Source organism: Carassius gibelio, chromosome B19 (genome assembly GCF_023724105.1).
Source record: "Carassius gibelio isolate Cgi1373 ecotype wild population from Czech Republic chromosome B19, carGib1.2-hapl.c, whole genome shotgun sequence".
NCBI classification, from domain to species: Eukaryota; Metazoa; Chordata; class Actinopteri; order Cypriniformes; family Cyprinidae; genus Carassius; species Carassius gibelio.
In genome coordinates, this window is record NC_068414.1 from 27580419 (window position 1) to 27605695 (window position 25277).

Sequence of the window (25277 nt, forward strand, 5' to 3'; positions counted from 1 at the left end):
AAAAAGAAAAAGTTGGGCTTTAAAATAGCCAATAACCTATAGTTTACATTACAGCCATAATGAGCATTATTTGCTATGCACTATGCACTATGAATCTTCAATCAGTTTTAAATGTTGAACTTTTTTTTTTTTGGTCAACTTTTAGGACTAAACTAGATAATAGATTTTCAGAAAGAATTAGAATAGATTAGAATTTTGATCTTTAGCACTGTATTTTGTGCAATAACGCTTATGTAATATTATGGAAGCTTGTTTCTGCCACAGAATGATAAAAAATGAATAATAAAAAAGGAATTGTGATAACTTTTACTCAGTATCTATTTTTATTTTCTCAGAATGGCAAGATATAAACATCTTGCAATGCTGACTTTTTTTTCCCTCAGAATTGAGTGTTTATATCTCATAGTTAATATAAGTCTGAATAGTGAAGAGTCACAATTAACTTTTTATTGGTTTTTTATCCGTGTGGAAACTGCTTCCATATAATGTAGCAATGTAAAATGCCATGTAGTCTTTTGTAATAGCCAGCTTGTAGTTTCATTTCTCTACAAGGCAGATTCTTTCCTCATCACAATGTGCAACTAAATTAATAAGGAAAGAATTAAGTACATTTTATAGAAATAATTTTAGACTGTATGTGAGTGAATTGAGGATGGTAACTGTTACAATCTGTTTTGGATAGAAAAGGTCATATTTTAAATCAACTGATTGTATCTTTCATTCAAATAATGTATTTCTTGGGACATTTTTCTTTCCTTAGTGCGATTAATAAAGTATTTATCATAATTTATATTTATCTAATTAACTGCCATTCTTATTTCTAGTCCATATATATAAATATGTGTGTGATCTTTATTTTCATTTTAGTAATATTTGTCATTTATATTTAAGTGAATCAATAACCAACCAACAATTTTTTTGTAATAGTTAATAACACTGAACTACATACTCCTTTCTTGCACAGTAAACAGAAATGCACGTACATTCAATATTTATTCATACGTGCCATTTTTGTCCAAGACAAACAGTTCAAAAGACATATCCAAGGTTTGCATACATACAGTTATAATTAAAATATTGACAATTAAATAGAACCAAAAAAAAGAAGAAGAAAAAAAGACCACAATTAGAAGGGCTGAGATAAAACAAGAGACAGATATCTATTTTAAAACTGGACAGTTCTGTTATCATTAATATTATTTCACCAAACAAACTAAACTGTTATATCAGAGTGCTGAACATCATGTTGCATCACAATGAAAAGAGTGCTGACTTCGAAGAATCCTATGAAGCTCCTTCAAGATGAGAAGAAGCTCGCATAGTATGATAAATCTGATACATAATGTGCTGTATTTAATCACAGAAACAGATATCCTCATTTTATAAATCACCAGATCATCATGTTAAGAAATGTAACCGTTGAATCGGTGAAGTTCAATTATGAAAAAGTTTAATATTTAACCCAAATATTAGTGACATTACCAATTCCGTTATTGCTATTTCATCATGTATAGAGAACACAGATTTGTCTTGGTTGCTAGAAATGGTTTGAAGACAAAAAACAATAAAGGGAAAACATCACATGGGATGAATTTCCAGGCTTCTTATTGTGTAACCTGACTGGTCAGTGCTTGATCTATTAGTTTTGCAGTCCCAAATCCTTACAAAAAGAAGCTTTAACCCTTGTAGAAAGTTTGGTCCAGAGACCCTGTAACTGGCAAGCTCAGTGATTGAATGTGTTCTTGGCGAATTAAGAGGCACAATCACACCCACACATACAGTTTTAACACTCTTCAACACACATTATATCATATTAATATAACTTCATACAGGCTTGTTGGGCCCTTAAATATGTTGTATTTTACCTGTCTGAGATCAGCACCATCAGAAAAGGCACATTCCACTTACTCATTTGCCCAAAGGATAAATCTTCACCTCAACATAGTCAGAAAAATAATCTCAAGCAGCAAATACTCTAGGCTTGAGGGAAACAGTTTATCACTTTAGTTCAGACACAGTTAATATGAGTTCAAGAGGGCTTGATGCCTACAGGCATTTTTTTACGTGCTTGTGTGTGAAACATTCGGTTTTTAATCAAACTATTGTTTGAGGCGGTACCTTCATGCTTAAGTCAATAAAAGTAATAAAGTAAGAGGACTGAAGGTTCATCACTTTGTGAACTACATAATTTAGCTCATAAATACCATAAGACAATGCAGATTCTTCAATGCGAAAAACAAGATGAGAGAGCTCTACTAGTCAATAGTCTATTGCATATTAGCCCAATTTATATTAGTCACTATCATGATTAAGATCACGCTTACCATCTTTTGCTTATCTTTCATAGACTTTGTTAGCAAAAATAATTGATATGCATTATGCAGTTCTGTTGTTTAAAAATATACAAATATACTTCTCCTCTGAATTAAAAATGCTTTAAGGTATCCGCAGTCCAGCTTTAAGCCAAGGGGTAGAGAGTGTTGCGTCACAGTTTCACAGGGAGGTGCCATTTAAGCCACACCTATGGACTTTTTATTTTTAAGCGATTTAGTCCTTGGCATCTTGTACAAGTGGTTGTATAAGTGGCCATCTAAAGCCAAACATGCATACGGGTGAAGGTACTACTGATCACTCCCCTTATTCAAGTAAGTTCAAATGCTGGTAGCGGCAGAGAAATAACAATTCTCAACACATCGAAACAAATGAAAAAGAGCACTCAAGACATTTGACATCACCACAAAGATTTTTTTTACATAACTAAACTCCAGTTAACTCACTAAACAAGATTTTATTTAAACTGTTTGGATATATCATCATGTATGTGGGTTTGGTAATTTGAGTAATTAACAAGCCAAGCGAACAACACACTCTTAACAAAAAATCCAAACAATGCTCTAAAGATCTACATTGTTCAACATACATTAAAAAAAGCTAAGATTTTCGCAGTAAATGCAGAGCTGACACATTAGCATAGTTAAGAACCCGGAATTACACCTCTTAGCACCTTGGGCATTTCATCAAATCGGAGTCCATACAGCTTTTTAAGTGCAGCAAAATATGCATGTCATTTCTCACAATCCCTCTTGTTCTCTCTCCACATATAAAAGCAGCTGTAGTTTATGTAAAATAGCAGCTACACTGGTCAACACACATTTGTGGCTATAGGGCAGAAAGACCACGGTGCCATTCACATTAAGGGTGATGTGAAAGTGTGCCGGAGGCCATGGAGTTAACAAATACAACCCTACACTTACACTACTGCAATCCAAATGCCTTTCCTTAATACTCCCTGCTACCTCTGCTTTCCGAGGCACATCGGTTTGGTCTGTATGGAATGCAGCTGAATATACAGGGGCTGTGAACATGCAGGGGTTTGAAGAGGAGTTAAAAAAGAAAAAAAGAAAAACAAGGGGGTCTGAAAGCTCAAAAGAGTGTTTGAAACTCCAAATAGTTTGTTTGAAAATTTTAACTTGAAGTTCAAAATAAAGTTTGAAAGTTCTAAAGGCAATTTAAAAACTCAAAAGAGAGTGTCCAAATGTTTAAAAGAAAGTTCAAAAAGAGTTTTTGAAAGTTCAAATGTTCAAAAGAATGTCAGAGTTCAAAAGACAGTTTGAAAGTTCAAAAGAATGTCTGAGAGTTCAAAAGAAAGTGCTAAAGTTTAAAAGAAAGTTCAAATATAGCTTTGAAACTTCAAACATTCAAAAGATATCTGAGAGTTCAAAAGAGAGTTTGAAAGTTCAAAAGAAAGTCCAAAAGTTTAAAAGTTCAAAAGAAAATGACCCAGCACTTGGTTTATTCAATTTTATATTAGTTCAACTATTCAAATTGCCCTTAACAACAGAAAGACCTTAATAAAAACCATTTCAATAGCTAAATATCTTTCCAATCCATGTACACACCACTTACTTTAACTATATATTTAAAAATACCCCAACAGAATTGCATTATAGGGATATTTCCTACAAAACAGGCACTTTGTCTCATTTGACAGCAAGGTTTGTCCAAAATCTCTTTACAGCAAACTGATTCTTTCCCATAAAACATAGCCATGAGAGTATCCATCTCCTCTGTAAACGCAACCCAGCATTCTAGCCTTCTAGCACACATCATCCATATCAATTCAAGTTCTCTTACACAATGCCACATACAACAAAAGTTTTTTTAAATTAAAGCATTCACTCATAAGGTACGGTTTGCACTGTATAATGAAAGTCTACGACAGAGCCGTCAATTATTGGCTTATTGCACTAAAAGGATTATGGGACAGTGTTTGTCAGAGTTCACAGGGCTAAAACGTGAAATAAAGAAACTGATAAGTGTAACTGATAAATTAAATTTACAGATGAGCTATTGACAAATGCAAGTTAAAAGCAACATTATAAATAAGCTGAGATCATAAGTCAGAATGAAATGTCTAACATGTCTAAAGTTAATATTAATGGATGACGTAGGCCTCAGAGTGGCCTTGGGTGGATTTGATGTGCACACACATCCATCAAATGTGTAATGGTGTAATGTAATGGTCACGCTTTGACTGATTTGAATGCTTGTGTTGTTAGCGCACTCAAAATGAATGAGGCACACAGCATTCAACAAACATACATAAACAATCGACTATGTGGAAACGTTTTGACAACCCTTGAGTTTCAAAGTTCATCTTTTGTTGATTCCGCAGTCCTTAGCTAATCTGTCACTTCTAATTAATGAGTGAGCCAAAGAGAAAGTCGCCAGAAACCGAAAAGAACCAATAGTTCAATGGTAGGTGCAATATTTTCCAGACAGCGCATGAACTAGAAAGTTAACAGAGTTATATAGAATAATTTGAAAGTCTGTGAAACTGGAATAAAAGAGGTTAAGCGCATGTTAAAAAATCTGAACAAAACATGGACACATGGAAAAATAGATGTAAAGGAACAAATATGGATTTCTGACTGTTTGGAATGAAATTGAATAACATTTCAATTGTCTTTTTTGCAGATACTACATAAGATTTTGCTGGAAAAGCATGATTTACTAGTAAAATATAAAGGATGGTTTCAGGTTAGCGCAGCAAGTGTCTAGTGGAGGACCTAAAGTAAGATGTCCTAGCCAACATCGCACTGCCCTCTAGTGGCATTCCTCCAGCATTAGTTCAGACACGCCTGCCTGACATTTTCGACTAAATCAGAAGACACTGATGTTCAACTTCATGTGTGTTTGATTAGTTTCTCTGTAAAAGGAGAAATCAAGATGAGTAGGGCTAATCAATCTGCTCCTTAAGAAATAACACTGCCTCATTCACTGATCTAGTACTGAGTTCATCAAGCAAACCTTCTTAAACTTGGTTTTGTGACCTAAATAGGCAAAATTAATAAACAGATGTACAAATCTAATAAATAATGGTATAGCTGCAATCTACATATTAAAAACAATTAGTAAGCGAAGCAGACTGGAAAGATTGGCTGTTTTTCTATTGCATAACAGTGCTAGTTCCTCCTGTAAGTTCTACATTTGGTTCTCTTTAGCAGCCTGTGATTGGGAGAAGCCCTCCTCCGCTAAGTGCACGATGACCAGCGACTGACAGGTCTGTGGAGGCGGGGCTAAGCAAAGTACATGGTCCTCAGAGTGTCGTGATGGATTTGTACAGCTTTGGCCAGGGCCTGGGGGTCTCGGCCATTACTCTGACCCGACACGTGGCTGCCTTCCGCACTGTGAAAGAGGACAAAGAAATGAGCAGAGGCATACATTTACACTATGAAATTCATTTACTTTGACATACAAAGGAGATACAAATTTACACAATACGCGCACTACCATTAAACTTTTTCCTAAACTTAATCCTAAACTTTTGAAAAAAACGTACACTGTACACAGTAGTAAAGTGCAAACATCAGTATATAAAAACTGATTAAAAAGTGTTAACTTGAAACATAAATAAAAAAGAAAAAAATAATTCCTTTTTAAACACTCAAGAGTTGTGAAGATGTCTAGATAAAATACTACTTTTATATGGTATTGCAACACAAATCTGTGACTGGCTGAATCTGAGTCTGTCTTTTAGGTGGTTGGCTTGAATAATTCAACTTCCCGAAATCAAACCATCCCTCTGAATCATTGAAATGAAGAATACTGGCTCACTGTGGCAAAGAAACACCTGCTGCAACCAAGAATATGCAAAGCCTATTCAAATCAAAATGATTGACAGCTTCCAAAATTTAAATCAAATAGAACATTTCTATTTATAGACACAAAGACGGCGACAATCAGGCCGGTAAATCCATCACCTGTCGTGCTCTTTATCCACTAAATGGTAGCGGGCTCTAAAGGCCACTAGGTGGGCATAGTAGGCAGGCGCAGGGATGGAAACGGAGCGGGTACAGCGCACATATGTGTGGCACAGCTGGTAGGTCAAGAGCTGGAATTCATCGGCTGTAAAGCAGTTGTCGTCCCATAGCACATGGTAGTGTGAAGGTCGGCTTGTACCCTGGTTAAAAAGGTTTAATCAATTAGATGAAATGCATTATGTTTAATTCTTCCAAATTGTGTAACGTTAAATGGATTGAATAACTCAATCAATCAAATCATTTGATTTGATAAAACAACAAAAACAAGGCCTAATATTAATTAATACAGTTCTTATGTCTGTGTTCATACCTGTATTCCAGCATGGCTGCACAGATAAAAGTCAAATTCATAAGGATGGGTGATATCAGTGTCCACTGTGGTACCTGCTGGTATGTTACCACTGCGGCCCACCTTTATAAATAATATGAAAAGTGAGTGCGCGATAAATAAATAAAAAATAGTAGGAAAAAGTGAGGAAAACATGACAAAGCTTTTAGGAGAAGTCTCTCGTATTCACCCTTTCAGTGCGGTCAGCGCAGAAGAGACGAGTGTGGTGACGCTTCTGCACAACAATGTAAGTAATTCCTGGTTGATATTCCTTCTCGAGGCTGATGCAAGCTTCACGTATGGCCAACAACTCGTAGTACAGCACCTATAAATAAAGATGTAAAATACAGTTCAAGAATACTAAGGAATATAGCAGGGCTGCATGATAATCGTTATTATTGTAGTCACTTTTTATAAATTTCTTTTTCGATTTCATCAGAACTCCAACTTGAATGGGTTATTTTTCCTCATCTAGATGTATTATATTATCATATGAATGAACACATTAAAACTGAACAAAACAAGTTCTCTCAAAAGCTAAAACATAGCAAACAGCGCAGTTAACCACGTGAAAAAATTACACTTTGATTTAAGAAAAATATCGCAGTGGAGATTGCGCCAAACTTACATTTTTGATAGTGTTTTCAGCTCATCAGCGCTTTTTTTCTTAAAGCAAAGAAATGTGAGCATAGTTAAAAGGTTGGGAAGAAAATTTATCCATTTAGGAGAAAAGCTCCAATTAGTGGACTTTAAACTTTTCAGATCTGGCAACTGCAATCATTAAAACTTGTGGAGTTTTGTTACCGTTGCAAGATGTTAATGTTAAATGAAAATGAAACATTTTACTGATATATAACCAGCTGGCAAATATCACAATTATGCTTAAATCAAGAGAAATCACAATTAAAATCCATTTAAACATCTCATGAGACTCTTTTGACCACATGCAGTGGAAGCTAAGCGAAGAGAGGGGACCTCTGGAGGATCTCACCTGTCTGAACTGTCCCTCAGAAACACCGTCCCTGTAGAAGATGATTCTGGTGGGTTTGTAGTGGGTGGACTTGTAGAACTGGATGAGCAGCTCTCGCACCATGGACGCCAGGTCCTGAATCACCTCCTGTCTGGGCCTCTGAACACGGACGGTAGCACAGTACCTGCTGGGGTGAGCGTCCATGCTGCCCACCACCTGTTCAGCAACAAATATGAAGTGAGGAGGAGCAAAAAAAACAACAGTATTTCTTTGAAATATCCAACCTAACAATCAAACTTTCAGGTCCATAATGAGGGTATGATTTTAGGGTTTGCAAATGATTTTTTTCCTTCACAAATGTGCATGATGTGATTAAATTGTAAAGAACATAACAAAAAGGCATGTATATGTGGTCTATCTCACAGCTGCAATGGAGGGTTTCTTCCCATCTCCTGCAGGCGGATGAGTGACATCAGCTCCCAGAAAAATGACAGGCTGCTGGAATACAGTTGGGCTGAAAATCAAACAACAAATCCACATAAACAAGGCGTTTGGAACATTTAGGGGCATTTTGTCTTAAACAGTGAAACCAAGTTTTCAGTGTAAATGGATTCATTTTATTCTCTTACCGCTGATGGGGAACCAGTATGTTGTTGATGCCACCCAGTTTGACGTTGATCTTGAGACAGAGGTTGGAGAGGGTCTGAGGGGAGGTTTTCACCACGTTCTTCACCTGAACGCACTGAGTGGCCATTCCCAGAAGAGTGTCTCCAACACGTTTCACTTCAGCTGGAGAAAGAGAGGGAAGACTTCAGTGCAACAAGTGAGGAGCTCAAAGAACATATCATGTGAGAGCAGACTTATGTGAAGTAAATCCACACCAAAATGACCAAAAAATATCGGTCCGTAAATAGTTACCATAGACAGGAGTCTTCCCAGGTAAAATGACGATGATGAGTTGGAGGCCAGCGTAGGTGTTCTTCAGGTGGCGGAACATGGGCTCCACATTATCTGCACCCTGAGCGTATTTGCAGAAACATGGCTGGCCCTGTATGGGCATCCCTGCATCCTTAGAGATCTTCCGGAGCTGGTCCGTAAAGCCCCTGCAAAAAAGACACTTCAGTATTTCTTTTTTAATTCCATTAATAAATGGTGCTTTGTTAAAGACCAAAAGATGGAAAAAGCTTTACTTGAGAACTTCCTCTCTGCATTGTCTCTGAGTGGCAAAGCAAGCAATGGCCCACATCTTGATCTCCACACCAGTATGAAACTGCTTGCCTCTCATATCCCACACTCCATGACTTGGGGTGGCTACTGTACGATTCTGTAACACATGGATAACTTAACTTGTTGAGATCAAATAGTATATGAACTTAAACAGTGTTGGGCCAAACTTACAGTATATGTACTTTTATACAGCTGTTACAATGAAAAACATCAAAGTTCTCACTGCGGGAGCTCTACAAATGCTCCACGATGTCTTTCAATATGACTTTCAAACTACTTAATTTTGTGCTCCAGAAAACAGAAAAGAAAAAAAGTTATCATTTATTCAAACTGTTGACATTCTAAACTTTTTGAATTTCCTTTCTACTATGGAACACAAAGGAATTTTTAAAAGGACTGTTAATCTAAAAATGAAACAAAGAACACCATAAAATTAGTCTAAACAACCATATTTCTACTTTTGTGTTTCGCAGCAGTAATTCATACAGGTTTTGAATGACATGAGGATGTACAAAATACTGACTTTCCATGCTTTACTTCTTAATTATATTTTTGGTGAATAATACCTAAAAAAAAATTTTTTTTTTAAATAAAAATAAATAAACCAATAACAATAATGAAATAACTAAAGCACATTAAATGCTACATTAAAAGCCATATAAATAGCCACACATTCACAAAAATGCAAAGGCAAATCAATGGTATAAAAGATATAGGAAGCAAGCAATCACACACAAGCAACAAACCTCATAGCAATAAAATATCAGCAACTCCTCCCACATGTAGACATTAAAATTAGCACACAAAATTATAATTATAAATGTAAAATCAAGCCTCCAACAATGACCAATTTCTAGCCTTCTACTCAAACACAAACACACAAACAGTGCATGATGAAAGGGAATGGGAATACCATAAAGTGTTCAGAGCTCACCCTGCCGCCGTACTGCAGCATAGGGGCGGGCAGGACACGACCCGTCACCTCCGCCATCTCATCCCGCACACGGAACTGAAACTCCTGCACGAAGGGGTCCGAGTTGTAGTTGGCACTGCGCACCTACATTTTCAGAAAGATTGAGATTTGAGACTGCTTGAAAATCCTTTTTTGGGATTTTGTCTGGCTAATATGAAGAATTTCTATGATACCAACATTTTGGTAGTGTACATGAAGAAATAGGCCTACTACAGCATCAGGCAACACACTGAACTCACCAGTCTGCTGATCTCCTCCTGTCTGTCCGGTGCCGAGCGGGCCGTGGCTTTGATCATGGTGGAGGTTTGGTTGTCCGTTAATTTTTTAATACAGCGCTGGCCTGCCACAATGTTACACACCTGAGTGATAGAGAGGACGGTCAATTTTGACACCTTGAATTGAGACATCTTAAAAGCGTCTAGACGTGAATCCATAAATCAGTGAAGAGAAGGAATTGGTAAATAATTTAACTGATCAGCTGTCTTGACTCTAACCTCTAAAGGCAGGTATGTGTGCTTCTGCTCTTGCCCTACTTGCAGGCAGGGCAGATGGGGGTACTTGAGCTGTAAGTTGTACTTTTCCCTGAAGTATTGTGCCACGGTTCTCTCCACGGTCTCGCCATTTTCCAACTGCAATGGAAACCTGACACAGCAAAACAAAAATTCTAAAAAAGTTAATGGAGACCTGGGGGTGAATAGCTTTGAACAAAAAAGCATAAAAACATTCTGAAAATGTTCTCATCAGTTTTTGTACTTTAGAATCAGAATCAGAATCAGAATCAGAATCAGAATGAGCTTTATTGCCAGGTATGTACACATACGAGGAATTTGTTTTCGTGACAGAAGCTCCGCAGTACAACAGAATGACAGCGACAGAACATAAAACACATAATAAAAGAATAAAAAATACAAATAAGTAGAGAGTGAATAACAATATACAAATGACAATTGTAGGCAAGTATATTACAAAATGAAGTTATGTATGTACATATATATTGTGTGCAAAATTTAAGTGTATACTAAGTATGTGTGTTAGATAAATAAAGTGTGTGTGTATATAAATATAAAGTGTAGTGTGTCCGCCGTTATTATAAGCTGTTCATAAGATGGATTGCCTGAGGGAAGAAACTGGTCCTGTGTCTGGTCGTTCTAGTGCTCAGTGCTCTGTAGCGTCGACCAGATGGCAACAGTTCAAAGAGGGAGTGTGCTGGATGTAAGGGGTCCAGAGTGATTTTGACAGCCCTTTTTCTCACTCTGGATAAGTACAGTTCTTGAATAGATGGGAGGGTTGAACCGATGATTCGCTCAGCAGTCCGGACTACCTTCTGTAGTCTTCTGAGGTCAGATTTAGAAGCTGAGCTGAACCAGACAGTTACTGAAGTGCAGAGGATGGATTCAATGATGGTGGAGTAGAACTGTTTCAGCAGCTCCTGTGGCAGGTTAAACTTCCTCAGCTGGCGGAGAAAGTACAACCTCTGCTGGGCCTTTTTCACAATGGAGTCAATGTGAATGTCCCACTTCAGGTCCTGAGAGATAGAGGTGCCCAGGAACCTGAATGACTCCACTGCAGTCACAGTGCTGTTCATGATGGTGAGTGGGGGGAGTGCAGGGGGGTCTCTCCTGAAGTCCACGATCATCTCCACTGTTTTGAGGGTGTTAAGCTCCAGGTTGTTGAGACTGCACCAGACAGCCAGCTCTTTTACCTCCTGTCTGTAACCAGACTCGTCACCGTCCTGAATGAGGCCGATGAGTGTGGTGTCATCTGCAAACTTCAGGAGCTTGACAGAGGGGTCCTTAGATGTGCAATCGTTGGTGTAGAGGGAGAAGAGCAGTGGGGAGAGAACACAGCCCTGGGGAGCTCCGGTGCTGATTGTACGGGTGCTGGATGTGTATTTTCCCAGCCTCACTAGCTGCTGCCTGTCTGTCAGGAAGCTGTTGATCCACTGACAGACTGAGGTGGGCACGGAGAGCTGATTTAGTTTGGGCAGGAGGAGGTTTGGGATGATCGTGTTGAAAGCCGAGCTGAAGTCCACAAACAGGATCCTCACATAAGTCCCCGGTCTGTCTAGGTGTTGCAGAACATAATGCAGTCCAATGTTTACTGCATCGTCCACAGACCTGTTTGCTCTGTAGGCAAACTGAAGAGGATCCAGCAAGGGCCCAGTGATGTCCTTCAGGTGGCCCAGCACCAGTTTTTCAAATGACTTCATGACTACAGACGTTAGAGCCACAGGCCTGTAGTCATTTAGTCCTGTAATTTTGGGTTTCTTAGGGATGGGGATGATGGTGGAACGTTTGAGGCATGAAGGGACTTCGCACAGCTCCAGCGATCTGTTGAAGATCTGTGTGAAGATGGGGGCCAGCTGGTCAGCACAGGATTTCAGACAGGCTGGTGTTACACAATCTGGGCCTGGTGCTTTTTTCCTTTTCTGCTTCCGGAAGACCTGGCGCACCGCATCCTCGCTGATCTGAATTGCAGGTGTGGGGGAGAGGGGGGATGCAGGAGGTGAGAATGGTGAGAGTGCTTGATTGGAGAGGTGTTCAGGATGGGTTGCAGGAGCTGTTAATGGTGTGAACGGTAGTTTGGAGAGGCATTCAGGGCTGGTTGCAGGAGTTGTGAAGGGTGTGAATGGTTGTTGGGGGAGGCGTTCAGGGCAGGTGATGGGTGTTCTTTCAAACCTGCAGTAAAACTCGTTCAGATCGTCTGCCAGTCGTTGATTCTCTACAGTGCTGGGGGGTGGTGTCTTGTAATTGGTGATCTTCTTTAGACTTTTCCACACTGATGCGGAGTCGTTGGAAGTGAACTGAGTCCTTATTTTTTCAGAATAATTCCTCTTTGCCACTTTGATCTCCTTTTCCAATGTGTATTTAGCCTGTTTATACAAGACATTGTCCCCCTTCACGTAAGCATCTTCTTTGGCCTGACGGAGCTGTCTGAGTTTTGCAGTGAACCACGGTTTGTCATTATTGTAAATTAGTTGAGTCTTTGTAGGAATACACATATCCTCACAGAAACTGATATATGATGTTACGGTCTCTGTGAGTTCATCCAGATCGGTGGCAGCAGCTTCAAAAACACTCCAATCAGTGAGGTCAAAACAAGATTGTAAAACCTGCTCTGCTTCATTAGTCCATCTTTTTACAGTCCTTGATACAGGTTTAGCTGATTTTAGTTTCTGCCTGTAGGACGGTATAAGATGAACCAGAAGGTGATCAGAACGTCCCAAAGCTGCTCGTGGAACAGAGTGAAATGCATCCTTTATTGTGGTGTAACAGTGATCCAATATATTACTGTCTCTTGTGGGACATGTAACATGCTGTCTGTATTTTGGCAGTTCACGGGACAGATTGGCTTTATTAAAGTCCCCGAGAATGATTAAAACAGAGTCCGGGTGTTGTTGTTCTGTCTCTGTGATCTGATCAGCGAGTTTCTGTAAAGCTGAGCTCACATGCGCTTGGGGATGGATGTAAACACTGACCAGAATGAACGAGTGAAACTCCCGCGGCGAATAGAACGGCTTGCAGTTAATGAAGAGTGTTTCGAGATTTGAGCAGCACGTCTTCTTTAACACAGTTACATCTGTACACCACCGTTCATTGATGTAAAAGCATGTCCCGCCGCCACGCGATTTCCCCGTTGATTCTGTGTCACGATCCGCTCTAAACAGCTGAAAGCCCGGCAGATGGAGCGTGCTGTCCGGTATGGTGTCATTCAGCCAGGTTTCCGTGAAACACAGAGCAGCAGAGTGTGTGAAATCCTTATTAGTCCGAGAAAGCAGAAGGAGTTCGTCCGTTTTGTTGGGTAGAGAGCGGAGATTTGCCAGATGGATGCTAGGCAACGGCGTTCGAAATCCGCGCTTCCTGAGTCTGACGAGCGCTCCCGCCCGCTTCCCCCGTCTGCGCGTCCTGAAGCGCTTGATCAGCGCAGCCGCTCCTCCGATAACAACGTTCAGTAAAACGTCTGAATAATTGAAATCCGGTAAAATATCCTGTGGTGTGTTCTGCCGAATGTTCAGCAGTTCTTCCCTGGTGAAACTGATGGCAGCAATATAACCAAAGACAGGACAAACTAACAAAAACACAAAAACATATGCGGAGCTCGTCACGGAGGCAGCCATCCTGTATCGGCGCCAGGTAAATTTAAAAGAACAGTTCACCCAAAAATGAAAATCTGCTGGATATTACACATGCTCGGCCCATTTAAGATTTATACAAGTTTGTTTGTTCATTGAACATCACTTGCTCTCCAAAGGATCCTCTGCAGTGAATGGGTGCCTTCACCATTGGTGAGCAAGTGATGTAATGCTTCACTATAACAAACAGGACAGTAAAATATGGTCTTTTTTGACACAGTACAGACGTATTGGCCTGCTAACTGAGATACAATAAAACCTCACATTCTCATAAGAGATATAATTAGCAATAGATATTCAATACACTTACGTTTGGTGACTGGCTGGTCGACGAGTAACATTACACACCCTGTACTTCCTCCGCATGGTGCCACAGTGGGTGACCTCCACCTTTAGACCTGATGGGAGGAGAAGATCGAATTTACATCACAATACAGATGCAACTGGTCAGTTTACAGCTCAGAGTATTCTGACTATTAAATACAGTACAGATAAATATTACATATTAAATAGTTTCAATCCCAGTTGCAAATGCAATTTATCCAAAGTTAAGTTATTTGTAAAAAAAGAAGAATTTCCTTTCCATGTTTCTCCTAAACAAAATTGTCACTTACACCTGTCACTCACATCTGTGTGTTTACATCTAACTATATAGATATCTATCTCTCTCTCATATTATATATATATATATATATATATATATATATATATATATATATATATAATCCCAAAATGTGCATAAAAATGTGTAACCTGGCTACTGATCTATAGCATTTAACATTCATGCATTTTTAAATACTTTTTTTTTTAAGTCTGAATTTATTTGATTAAAAAATGCAATAAAAAAATGTAATATGAAATGGTTACAAATTCAAACAACTGTTTTATTTTAATATGTAATTTATTCCTGTGAGTGCAAAGCTGAATTTTCACGTTGTGTTTATTCAGGATTCTTTAATGAATAGAAATGACTCGGTTCTTCTGTTCACACAAACCTTTGATCTCTTTGGTGAATTTGACTCTGTGGGAATCAGTGAGAGGTCGAGGCTGCTCATCGATGTTGTGGATATCCAGGACCTCACACATGAACTGAATCACAGGTTGAGCTTTGTAGAATGCAGTGGCAGACACTGTGCAGTAAATAAAACATGGTCAGTGTTACACTATTAGTTAATGAAATAGTTAACAAGTCATTTGCAGGTGCTTTTTCCATTTACAATGCTTTTAAAAGTGGGACTATCTATTTGTCTGACCAATGCCAGATAAAATCGTAATGAAATGAATCAAAGTCAATAATGGCATTATTATTTTGGTATTATTTGATCTGATCTTTTATAACCACTGTCCAGATCATTTAACTGGATAATTCAGACCAAAATGGTTTGACCTATAATAACACTCTGACTTACCATCAATGTTCAACATCATTTTCCACATAGCTGGACGCACTGATTGGTGGAAGCCAAACCACACCTCCCTCCCCCCACCCAGTGGGTGATCATAGCCCTCGGGGGAAGAGAAAAAAGATCGTCCCACTGGGGTGTACCTGAAGTGAGAGAAGACAAACACTGTTGTTACCAGCAGAATAAACATGTGCAGTCCTAAATTATCCTTAGTCAACCGCTTACTGTTTATGCTACACTAATCTACAACAAAACACTTTCAGTCTCATTTCACTAGTTATGCACTGTATTGTTAAAGGCATAAAAATCACTTAATGCTTTTCTCATTGTATTAAATGCCCTTTATGATCAGGTAACGGTACTCATGGGAACACTTACTTCATAGAGGGCAGATGGCGCATAACAACATCCACAGCGTGTACGGGATTGGTGCTGATTGGCTTATCCAGGTTCAGAGGATCAGGTGTGCTCCGCCCAGTGAGGACCTCATGCAACAAGTGCCAACTGACCAGTGACACAAACTTAATGGTGACCTTAAACAGCCTGTCCTTCCCACCTTCACCTGGCAAGGTCACATCCAGGTCCACCTTCAAATAGTACACAAATGTACAGTACAATTTTTAACACCAATTTATAAATGCGTTTTATTTAGTCACACAGGTTAAAATAATAAAAAGAAATGATCATGAAAAAGGTTTTAAAAGTATTAGATGTTTGAGATGAGCAGGAGGTTGCCGCACTGGGATTTCTTCTGCAGGGTGTATTTGGAGTTTCAGTGCAAGAGCGCCCTCTGGCTTTTGGAAGGAGATTTACTACTGATCACAGAGCCATTGTTCACTGAAAGACATATAAATCCCAGCTTCTGCCTTCTCGCGATTTACTGCCTTTGCAATTTCATTTCGATTTATCGTGATGCCCTAACATAAATCATTAACGGATTAACAAAATGAAAGAAAATCCCTATAGCAGTTGCTGAATAAACAGAAGATTGAATTGCTTTCATTAATTCAACGTGACTAATAAACATACAACTACGGCAATATATGAAGTATCGGAGTTCTTATAATTATTATAAATTGTCATTATAATAAATAATAATGCAATGCTAATCGACTTTATAATGGTTTAGAATACTATAAAATATGTTCCGTGCCTTATTTCTGTTTAAGAAGCCATATCATCTAACAGAAGGATTTATTTCAAACACATTATTAAGTAAATTTGGAGTAAAAACATTATTAAATGAGGTATTTTCATGAGCTTTCAAATGGAGCAGCATTTACTACATAGAGCCATAGTTCTCTGAGAAACTAGGCAAACAGCTTTCATTATCTTACATGATAATGCAGCAGATGATATCTGACATTACATTCCTGCGATAATGAATAAAATATGATATTACATAGTTTGTCATCGAACTACAGTTCTGTGTTGTAAATTCTGCTCCAACTGAAAGCGTGATGTGATAAGTATTACTATTAATCACAGAACCGACTTTACTTACGAGTTGTGCATGACTATTGCATGCGGTTTATTGCACATCCCTAATTTAAGTGAAATATATTTTGTGCATAGGCCTATATGTTTCTTTTTATGTATAAAGTTTCATTCTGTTTTCTCCATTAACAGAAGCGCTGTAGGTGCGTTATGTGACCTTGTTGAATCCGTGTTCTATACTATCCTGCAACTTTTGCTGGTTTCAATACACACAATAAGCTGTATTACATGCCACTCGTTTTCATTTAATTGTAGGCCTAATGCGTGGTGTTTCCTTGGTTAAACTTATTTATAGCTTAGTCAAGGACATTTCACTCATTGGATGCTTCAACGTCGCATTTGCATAGGCTTCTTAAATTTGTGATTGGTGACTGGTTTCTATTTTCGATTTCTGCTTCTATTCCTGGTTATCTTTTGTTTTCGTATCGTAATTTAATTCATTTCCCGTTTTCGTTTTCGCTCCTTGAAACGGTTCAGAGCCCCGCTCTAGGGGACTTTCCACCACTCCTGGTGTCCATTTATATGTCTTACCCCCCCTGTAGCAACTGGCAATGGTTGGGCGGTGTAGAGGCTTTTCTTGCCATCATAGACTGGTCTTCTGTCCCCAAAGATTGTCACCTTAAAGTGCTGCACCATGGAATCCACCACCTCCCTAGAAGCCATTACAGAAAGGATCATAATAGAAGTTATTGTAGGTTTAAATGAATAGTTCACCCCAAAATGAAAACTTGCTGATAATTTACTCCACCTCAGGCCATCCAAGATGTAAATTAGTTTATTTCTTCATTTGAACAGATTGAGAAATTTAGCTTTATTTCACTTGCTCACCAATGGATCCTGTGCAGTGAATGGGTGCCGTTACAATTAGAGTCCCAACAGCTTATAAAAACATCACACTTATCCACAAGTAATCCATGCAACATGACTTCAGTCCATCAGTTAAAACCTTATGAAATGAAAAGCTGTGTGTTTGTAGGAACAAAATTACTAAGCCATCTCTTCAGGACAAAATACCAATAATAATCTATAACCTGCTTTCTCCAGTGAAACAAGTCCATCCCCCGTTGTCCCCTCACATCGAATCCCGTTGACATAATTGTTTAGAACTGTTTTCACCTGTAAACATTGCTTGATCTGTGCATCTTTCTCTCCTAATTCAGATGAGATAAATGGAGAAAGCAACATTATAGATGGAGGACCCATATTCTAGCTGAAGCAATGGTTTGAAATTGTCTAACGTCTACACACAAGCTGCCTTTAACTTCACAAGACGAAAAGGACTAGAGTCATGACTATTATTATTATTATGTTTTTATCAGCTGTTTGGGCTCTCGTTCTGACAGCACCCATTCACTGCAGAGGATCCAGTGGTGACGTAATGCTGAATTTATCCTAAATGTCTCTAATGAAGAACCAATTTTGTCTGTCAATTTTGTCACGAGTCTCTTGTGAATAAAATGGTCAAAACAAGTGTCACAAACTGTCAATTATTATTACTGCTGAGTGTTTGGCACCTGTTAACACGACGTGGGCACTTTTCGGGCTGGATGTCCACATCGTACAGGTAGACGTCCATTTTGGGGATGTCCACCTGGAAGCAGTTGGCCAGCAGCTTGATGGGCTTCCCCATGGTGCCATAGCCTGGCCTCCGAGGTACGGAGAACAGGGGTGCAGCCCCAACAGCTCCTGTCATGAAAATCAGAGGGGATTTCCATCCATAGGAGTTTTTCTCTAAATGTACCACATAAGTTAGACTTTCAAAATCAGTTAAACTGAAAACTAAAACCACAGAAATATGAGACAAGTAATATAAAATAGCCGACACTGTCATTGGCGCCATCATAAAAATCATAAAATTATGCCAAATCAACCTGCATAAAGTCATAACAGTGTTTTTTTTTTCTTATTTGTCAATATTTACATTTCATGGAAACATGATTAATACCTAAATTAATAATAATAAAACTCTCATTCTTGACACTGACATTTACACAGTGGGTGTTATTTGTCTTATCAGGAAATTTCCTCTAAATGCCTACTCAGTGGAAACAACATAACACTCAGAATCATCACACCACACACAATACCAATAACCCACACCAATCATACATGCACTATTGTATAACCGTGAAAAAATAGTCACCTAAGACTTCTAAAGAAAGATTGCAATCAATTTGACTTGACTATTCAAAAGCATACTATTTCATATACTCAAAAAGTGTACATTTCGTATACTCAGTGGAGTCAAATAAAAGGTATTTTCTTTGAGAACATCAAGTAAGTTTAGTTTGTTGAACCTGTTGCAATTTCTCCCGGTCCCAATTTTGAGATGATTCAACAACTTCATGTAATAACTCAAAAGGACAGTTCACTCAAAAATGTAAGTTCTGTCACCGTTTACACAAAAGAAGATATTTTGAAGAATTTCTTAATTCAAATCAACACATGACCAAATGAAAACTGTTTTGGCAGAATCAGCATTTGTTGAAATGGCTGTAAAATAATAATAATAATGACTATATCAAATCTAAATAAGAACTATTCATATCGTAATAGAAAAGTGCAATAAAAAATATTTTACACTAAAACTGTAAAATTTATAATACTACGAGATTCAGAGATGTATTAGTTTATGTGAAGCAGCATTTATTGTGAACCGAAGAACTCTGCTGCAAACACCAGCGGACAGCGAGCTGCTCACGTGTAAAAACACAACGCTCTACTTCACTTTTTTATTAACTTAAATCACAGCCTACAGGATTTGATAATCAAACTAAGCAGTATCGTCATTTTGGTTTTATTTCAATGAAGCATGCAGGCTTATCTTAGTGACAGAGCAGGTTAGGTGTCTTTCCCTCATAAAAGGCCGCAGGAAAACATTACATAGCCCTATGTTGAGTAAATAACAACCTTCATTGCCATTTAAATCTGCTTTATAAAGAAATATCAGCTGTCATGCTTTTCAATTTTCTTTCACTATGAATATCAGCTCTGACATCACTTTTCTCGCACGGAGTGGCACGCTACATTATCACTTCATGTCACAGAATGCGAGACTGTTATTGCTGTTGTAAAGATGCTTTAGAGGGGGTTTACAGAGCAAAACTATTACTGAGAGGTGTGTAAGGGGAATTCGACTGCAACCGCGTCTCACACTTCCCAAAGTGTCGTTACTATGCCGATGGCACTCATGTGGCTTCTTTTCACCATAGCAACCTACACTAACAACCAATTAAAGGAAGAACAGCTGTTTCTATTCATGTACAATTGATCCTGTAGGTCACACGTGCATTTACTCTACAAAGTTCATACAGAAATCTCACAATGAAACACTTGACTGTTCCGGTCACACACTTTCAGGCTCACATGAGTCCACTTTTCTCACTTTATATGACACCTAGCAGTTTCTTGACAGCGTAGATTAAGAGGAACTTCAGGTTTGACAGTAATGTGGTGAGATCGGTTTGAAAGGCTTTTGTTGGTCTGGTGCTAGGAGTGTAATGCTCACTTAACTGGCAAATAGGTGACTGGAACGTTTACAAGGGTTTCACCCATTCAGAGACCGAGACACATCTCCTTTCATTTAATTATTTAAAGCTAGTCTGGCAAAAGAATTTAAAGTTGTCTGATTCTCATTTAGACAGACAGTTCTGCAAATATATATGGGCTTATATTAATGACACATGGATATATTCTCAGATGTGGCTAAAACAAAGTGTCAATATGGGCACTGTTAAATTGTCAACATTGATAATTATTATTATCTCTGATTCGCTGATTGACAGAAGTGGTCATTCTGCTTAGTGTCAGTTACAAAATCTCCAGGTAAGCAGGTTATATGACACTGTCCTGCAAAGTTCAGCTCTAACTCTAATCAAACACACCTGCCTTTATGTTTCAAGTGATCCTAAAGACCTAAAGAGTTGCGCCAGGTGTGTGTGATTAGCGTTGGAGCTGGACTTTGCAGGACAGTCGATCACTGCTGTGTACAGTGTGCAAATTTTACTGTGACTTTTGGTCAAATTAATTATTATAGGAAGATTGCGGGAAGGAGCATTCTGATCTCTTATTCAAATCAAATTGTAATTTGGTCGTACTGGGACAGTTAGCCAAAAGTCACAATGTTAAAGACATTTTAAACAAAACACTAACATTACTTAAATTATTTGATTATTAAAAGGGATAAATAACACTTGTGAAACTGAGAAATACAGTCATAAAAATGGAACTTACTGTATATCACAGAATTTGCCAAAATTTTGATAAATAAATAAAAAGCAGGCCTGTACACTTAATCAAATCATGATACATGCTTTTAGATTATTATAATGGAATTAAAACAGAACTCTGTTATTTGGTGGACCTAATAGAGTTAGCCAAGTGTCAACTATGTTACTTTTTAAACTAAAGAATAGCTTTTCTTGAAATGTCTAGAATAAAATAAAACATTGTGTGATAAACAATTTTGCACTATTTACACTTCTTAAAAATAAATATAAAATAAAAATAAAATAAAAAATAAATCACTTTCATACATTTAATAACCATGATTTACAGAAAATTTCAGTCAGTAACAACAGAAAAAAAAACTTGTCAGTGATATTTAGAAAAATAATAATTAGATGACATTTAATAACTATTTACGAATCACAGAGCAGTCCCAAAATACCAATTCATTGTGATTTTAAATCTTAACCAATATCCTTCAAACCACTTTAGACTGAGATATTTTTAGAAGTTTTTTAATCACCTAAAATGCAAATAAAATAATAATAATAATTTGTTAAGTAAGAATAAGTACGTTATTTAATTTTCGAGAGAAACAGTTATGCAAATAGAGAGATGTGTAAACGCCGACTATTCTTAAAACTCATACATAAACATAAAGTGATAAATAAATCATGATTCGATAAATGTACCTACGATTCACGTTTACCTCCTCAAGTAAACGCAGCGAGTGTGTTTACCGCCTGGGACTTAAGATCTCAACCTCTTCCTTCCTAGGGGCTACAAAAGGTGCAAGGACCCCCCAAATACACAGATTATCTCGGCATCTCTATAAATTCGGAGGAATCCACAATGGTTCAAACTTTCTAATGAACTTCAACTACAAAATGATTTCCACGTAAGAATCTTACGTGTGATCGTTCAGATTGATAAAGCGGTGATTCTGTGACAGTCGTCATGGCAACGAACAATCAGAAACTCGCCCCCTCCCCCCGGCGTCTCGAGCACTGCAGCACCTGACGCACGCAGCACCTGTGCGTGACAGCTGTGCCACAGCGGCGTGACGTCACAGAGCGAGTGAGTCAGGATCTTCGGCGTAAGCCAAAAAATCCAAACCCAAAACCATAACCAAACCCTCACACTCATTTGGTTGCTACGCCCAAAACGTACGCGAACAGGGAAACGCTTCTAAAAGCTCGTTCTTATCACAAAAAGCAGTTATTGTAAACTCACCAAAAACGTTTGCTAAGTGATTAAAGTGTGCTGACGGTGCACGTAACAAAGTTAGACCGAGTCAATACGTCACAGTTGAAAAAGAATCCGAAATCGGTCTGAAACCGTCGAGTTACCTGTAGTTCCGATTTCCATTCATGAGGTCTCTGTCCGGATTCTAGCCGGCTCCTGGGGATCAAATAGCGGCTGAAAAGTGTTTGTTTAAAGCCGCTGAATGTCCTCCGTAAGACGAACTACACCCCGGCTCTACCGCGCTGTCGAAGCGGGCCGCTCCGAGGTGCTGCTCCACTCCGAGGTCCACCCAGACAGTACCGAGTCAGGCAACCAAAAGAGCACGGACTCCCGTACCGTGTCTCCTACCGTATGTCGTTGATCCGTAATTGCTACCAGCTGGCAAGCAAAAAGACCCCGAGGAAAATGGTTTTAACAGCCGTCGCGAAACAGTTTGTCAGGAGCCTCGGACCATTCGCGGTGTCTTTCTAAATGCCAATCTCTTAACATTTAAAGACATCCACGCAGATATGAAGTTTATAGATGAATACCCGCTGCCCAGTCGAAAATGTGGGTTTTATTCCAGTCTTTAGTCGGAGTTTGCCAGTGGCCGTTGCCGTCTCATCGACTCCGTCGGTGTGTTACCGGTTTGCCTTGGGTTTACCATCTCTGTACAGTCAGAGTATGTTGCCAGATCTGTACTAAACAAGCAAGTTGGTCTGATAAAACTAACTCGGAACACGTGGCTTGCGTATTTAAAATCAGTCTAAATAATAGTTAGAAATGTATCTTACAGTTTCTTTATTTTTTGAGTCACTGCAAAACTGAAATAACCCCAAACCTGAAATCGCCTTAAAATACACGGACATGGCAACCCTTAATCAGGGAGACCCACAGGAAATACCAATCGCAGGAAACGCCGTCACTTCCTAGTATAATGTAATTTATTTGATCCACCTTTGATTGTTAATTAATTAGTAGTGCAAGAACAAAAATGACAAATTAACTCTTTATTAAAAACGTTTTTTAAATAATTGATTTCATGGCGTTTCATGTTTTGTTTATACAAAACATACATACACATACATACATACAGTACAGACCAAAAGTTAGGACACACCTTCTCATTCAAAGAGTTTTCTTTATTTTCATGACTATGAAAATTGTAGAGTCACACTGAAGGCATCAAGGGCTATTTGACCAAGAAGGAGAGTGATGGGGTGCTGCGCCAGATGACCTGGCCTCCACAGTCACCGGACCTGAACCCAATCGATATGGTTTAGGGGTGAGCTGGACCGCAGACAGAAGGCAAAAGGGCCAACAAGTGCTAAGCATCTCTCGGGGAACTCCTTCAAGACTGTTGGAAGACCATTTCAGGTGACTACCTCTTGAAGCTCATCAAGAGAAAGCCAAGAGTGTGCAAAGCAGTAATCAAAGCAAAAGGTTACTTTGAAGAAACTAGAATATGACATATTTTATATTATATATATATAAATTATGAATTTAAATATATACATGTAAATACTTTCTAAATATATAATGTATGTGTGTGCTAGCTATATATATATATATATATATATATATATATATATATATATATATATATATATATATATATATAATAAATGTATGCATTTAGCAGACGCTTTTATCCAAAGCGACTTACAGTGCATTCATGCTATCAATTTTTACCTATCATGTGTTCCCAGGGAATCGAACCCGCAACCTTGCGCTTGATAGCACAATGCTCTACCAATTGAGCTACAGGAACACTATATATATATATATATATATATCTTGCTATTGCATGCTGTAAGACAATAAGGATGAGTGCCATCCCACCATGGTTATTCTTTTTTCCTATAGTAAATATGGAAATAAAATACATTTTAAAATCTGGCATTTATCAAAATTTTCAACAGTATATAGAAACCAGGTATGAAGATACAATACAGATATACAGATATGCATCCAAATATCCAATAACTGGCAAAACAGGTGCAGCTGCATTAATCACAAAATACAATTTCAGATTACCTATCAGTCTTTTCAGATGAAATAATGGCCACTGTTCTAGCACTGAAATGGGTACAGGAAGTTAAGCCACACAAGATTGCATTCCTCCTTGACAAATATCCAGAGTGGAAAATCTGTATGTAGGCAAGATCTTTTAGATGAAATAAATTAATTAATTTTAGACTAACTCAACAAAAATTTTATGCACAGTTTACATGGGTTCCAGCACACGTGGTTATTGAGGGAAATGAAAAGGTGGATAATTTGGCAAAAGAAGCCCTGCAGACAGAAAATATAGATATACAAATGCCACTTAGTAAATCAGAAATTAAAGTTATCATTAAAGATAATATTAATAAAATGTGGCAGGATAAATGGGATCAGGAGGAGAAAGGAAGACATTTATATAGCATTCAGAAAGAAATGATAGTTAAAAAGTGTATTAATCTGAGGCGGCAGGAGGAAACTATTTTAACAAGGCTGAGAATAGGACACACAAGGTTCAATAGTTTCTTAAGATTAATAGGAAAAACACCATACATGATTCTGTGTACATTGTGGAGAAGTGGTAAGTGTAAAACATGAACTCTATATACTGTATGTAAGAAATACTACAGAAGGCATCGAATAATTGATTGGGCTTAAAAAAACCTATTGAGTCTGCCCAGTACACAATATATATTTAAGGCTGTCATGACCTTATTGAAAGAAACTCAGCTTTTTTTTTTTTTTTTTTTTTTAATATATATATATGCATTTAGCAGACGCTTTTATCCAAAGCGACTTACAGTGCATTCAAGCTATCAATTTTTACATATCATGTGTTCCCGGGGAATCGAACCCCCAACCTTGCGCTTGCTTGCTAGCGCAGTGCTCTACCAGTTGAGCTAAAGGAACAGTATATATATTCAGACATCCCAAGTCTCCCGGAAGTTCCCCGCATATTGAAAGCGGCTC

General features: G+C 38.2%; 1 protein-coding gene across 3 annotated transcripts; it reads right to left on the bottom strand.

Moving 5' to 3' along the window:
- Nucleotides 1–949: 949 nt before the first annotated feature.
- ago3b (argonaute RISC catalytic component 3b) lies at nt 950–23132 on the bottom strand. 3 transcript variants are annotated; one of them, XR_008158703.1, is made up of 20 exons: nt 22430–22964; nt 18368–18539; nt 17385–17505; nt 15735–15943; nt 15363–15499; nt 14949–15083; nt 14264–14351; nt 10316–10463; nt 10061–10180; nt 9762–9905; nt 8812–8945; nt 8540–8724; nt 8251–8410; nt 8045–8135; nt 7643–7837; nt 7280–7317; nt 6842–6976; nt 6634–6735; nt 6264–6463; nt 950–5688 (listed from the first exon to the last, which is right to left on the bottom strand). XR_008158703.1 is itself a non-coding variant. In XM_052584172.1 (19 exons), exons 1-19 carry the CDS (start codon nt 22446–22448, stop codon nt 5580–5582), a joined length of 2604 nt encoding a protein of 867 aa, XP_052440132.1. In that variant the 5' UTR covers nt 22449–23132; the 3' UTR covers nt 950–5579. The 3 variants fall into 3 exon arrangements, 2 of the variants coding, with proteins under 2 accessions (XP_052440132.1, XP_052440134.1); XM_052584172.1 differs by lacking the exon at nt 7280–7317 and having other exon boundaries at nt 22430–23132; XM_052584174.1 differs by lacking the exon at nt 7280–7317 and having other exon boundaries at nt 9783–9905; nt 22430–22975.
- Between the last annotated feature and the right edge of the window lie 2145 nt (nt 23133–25277).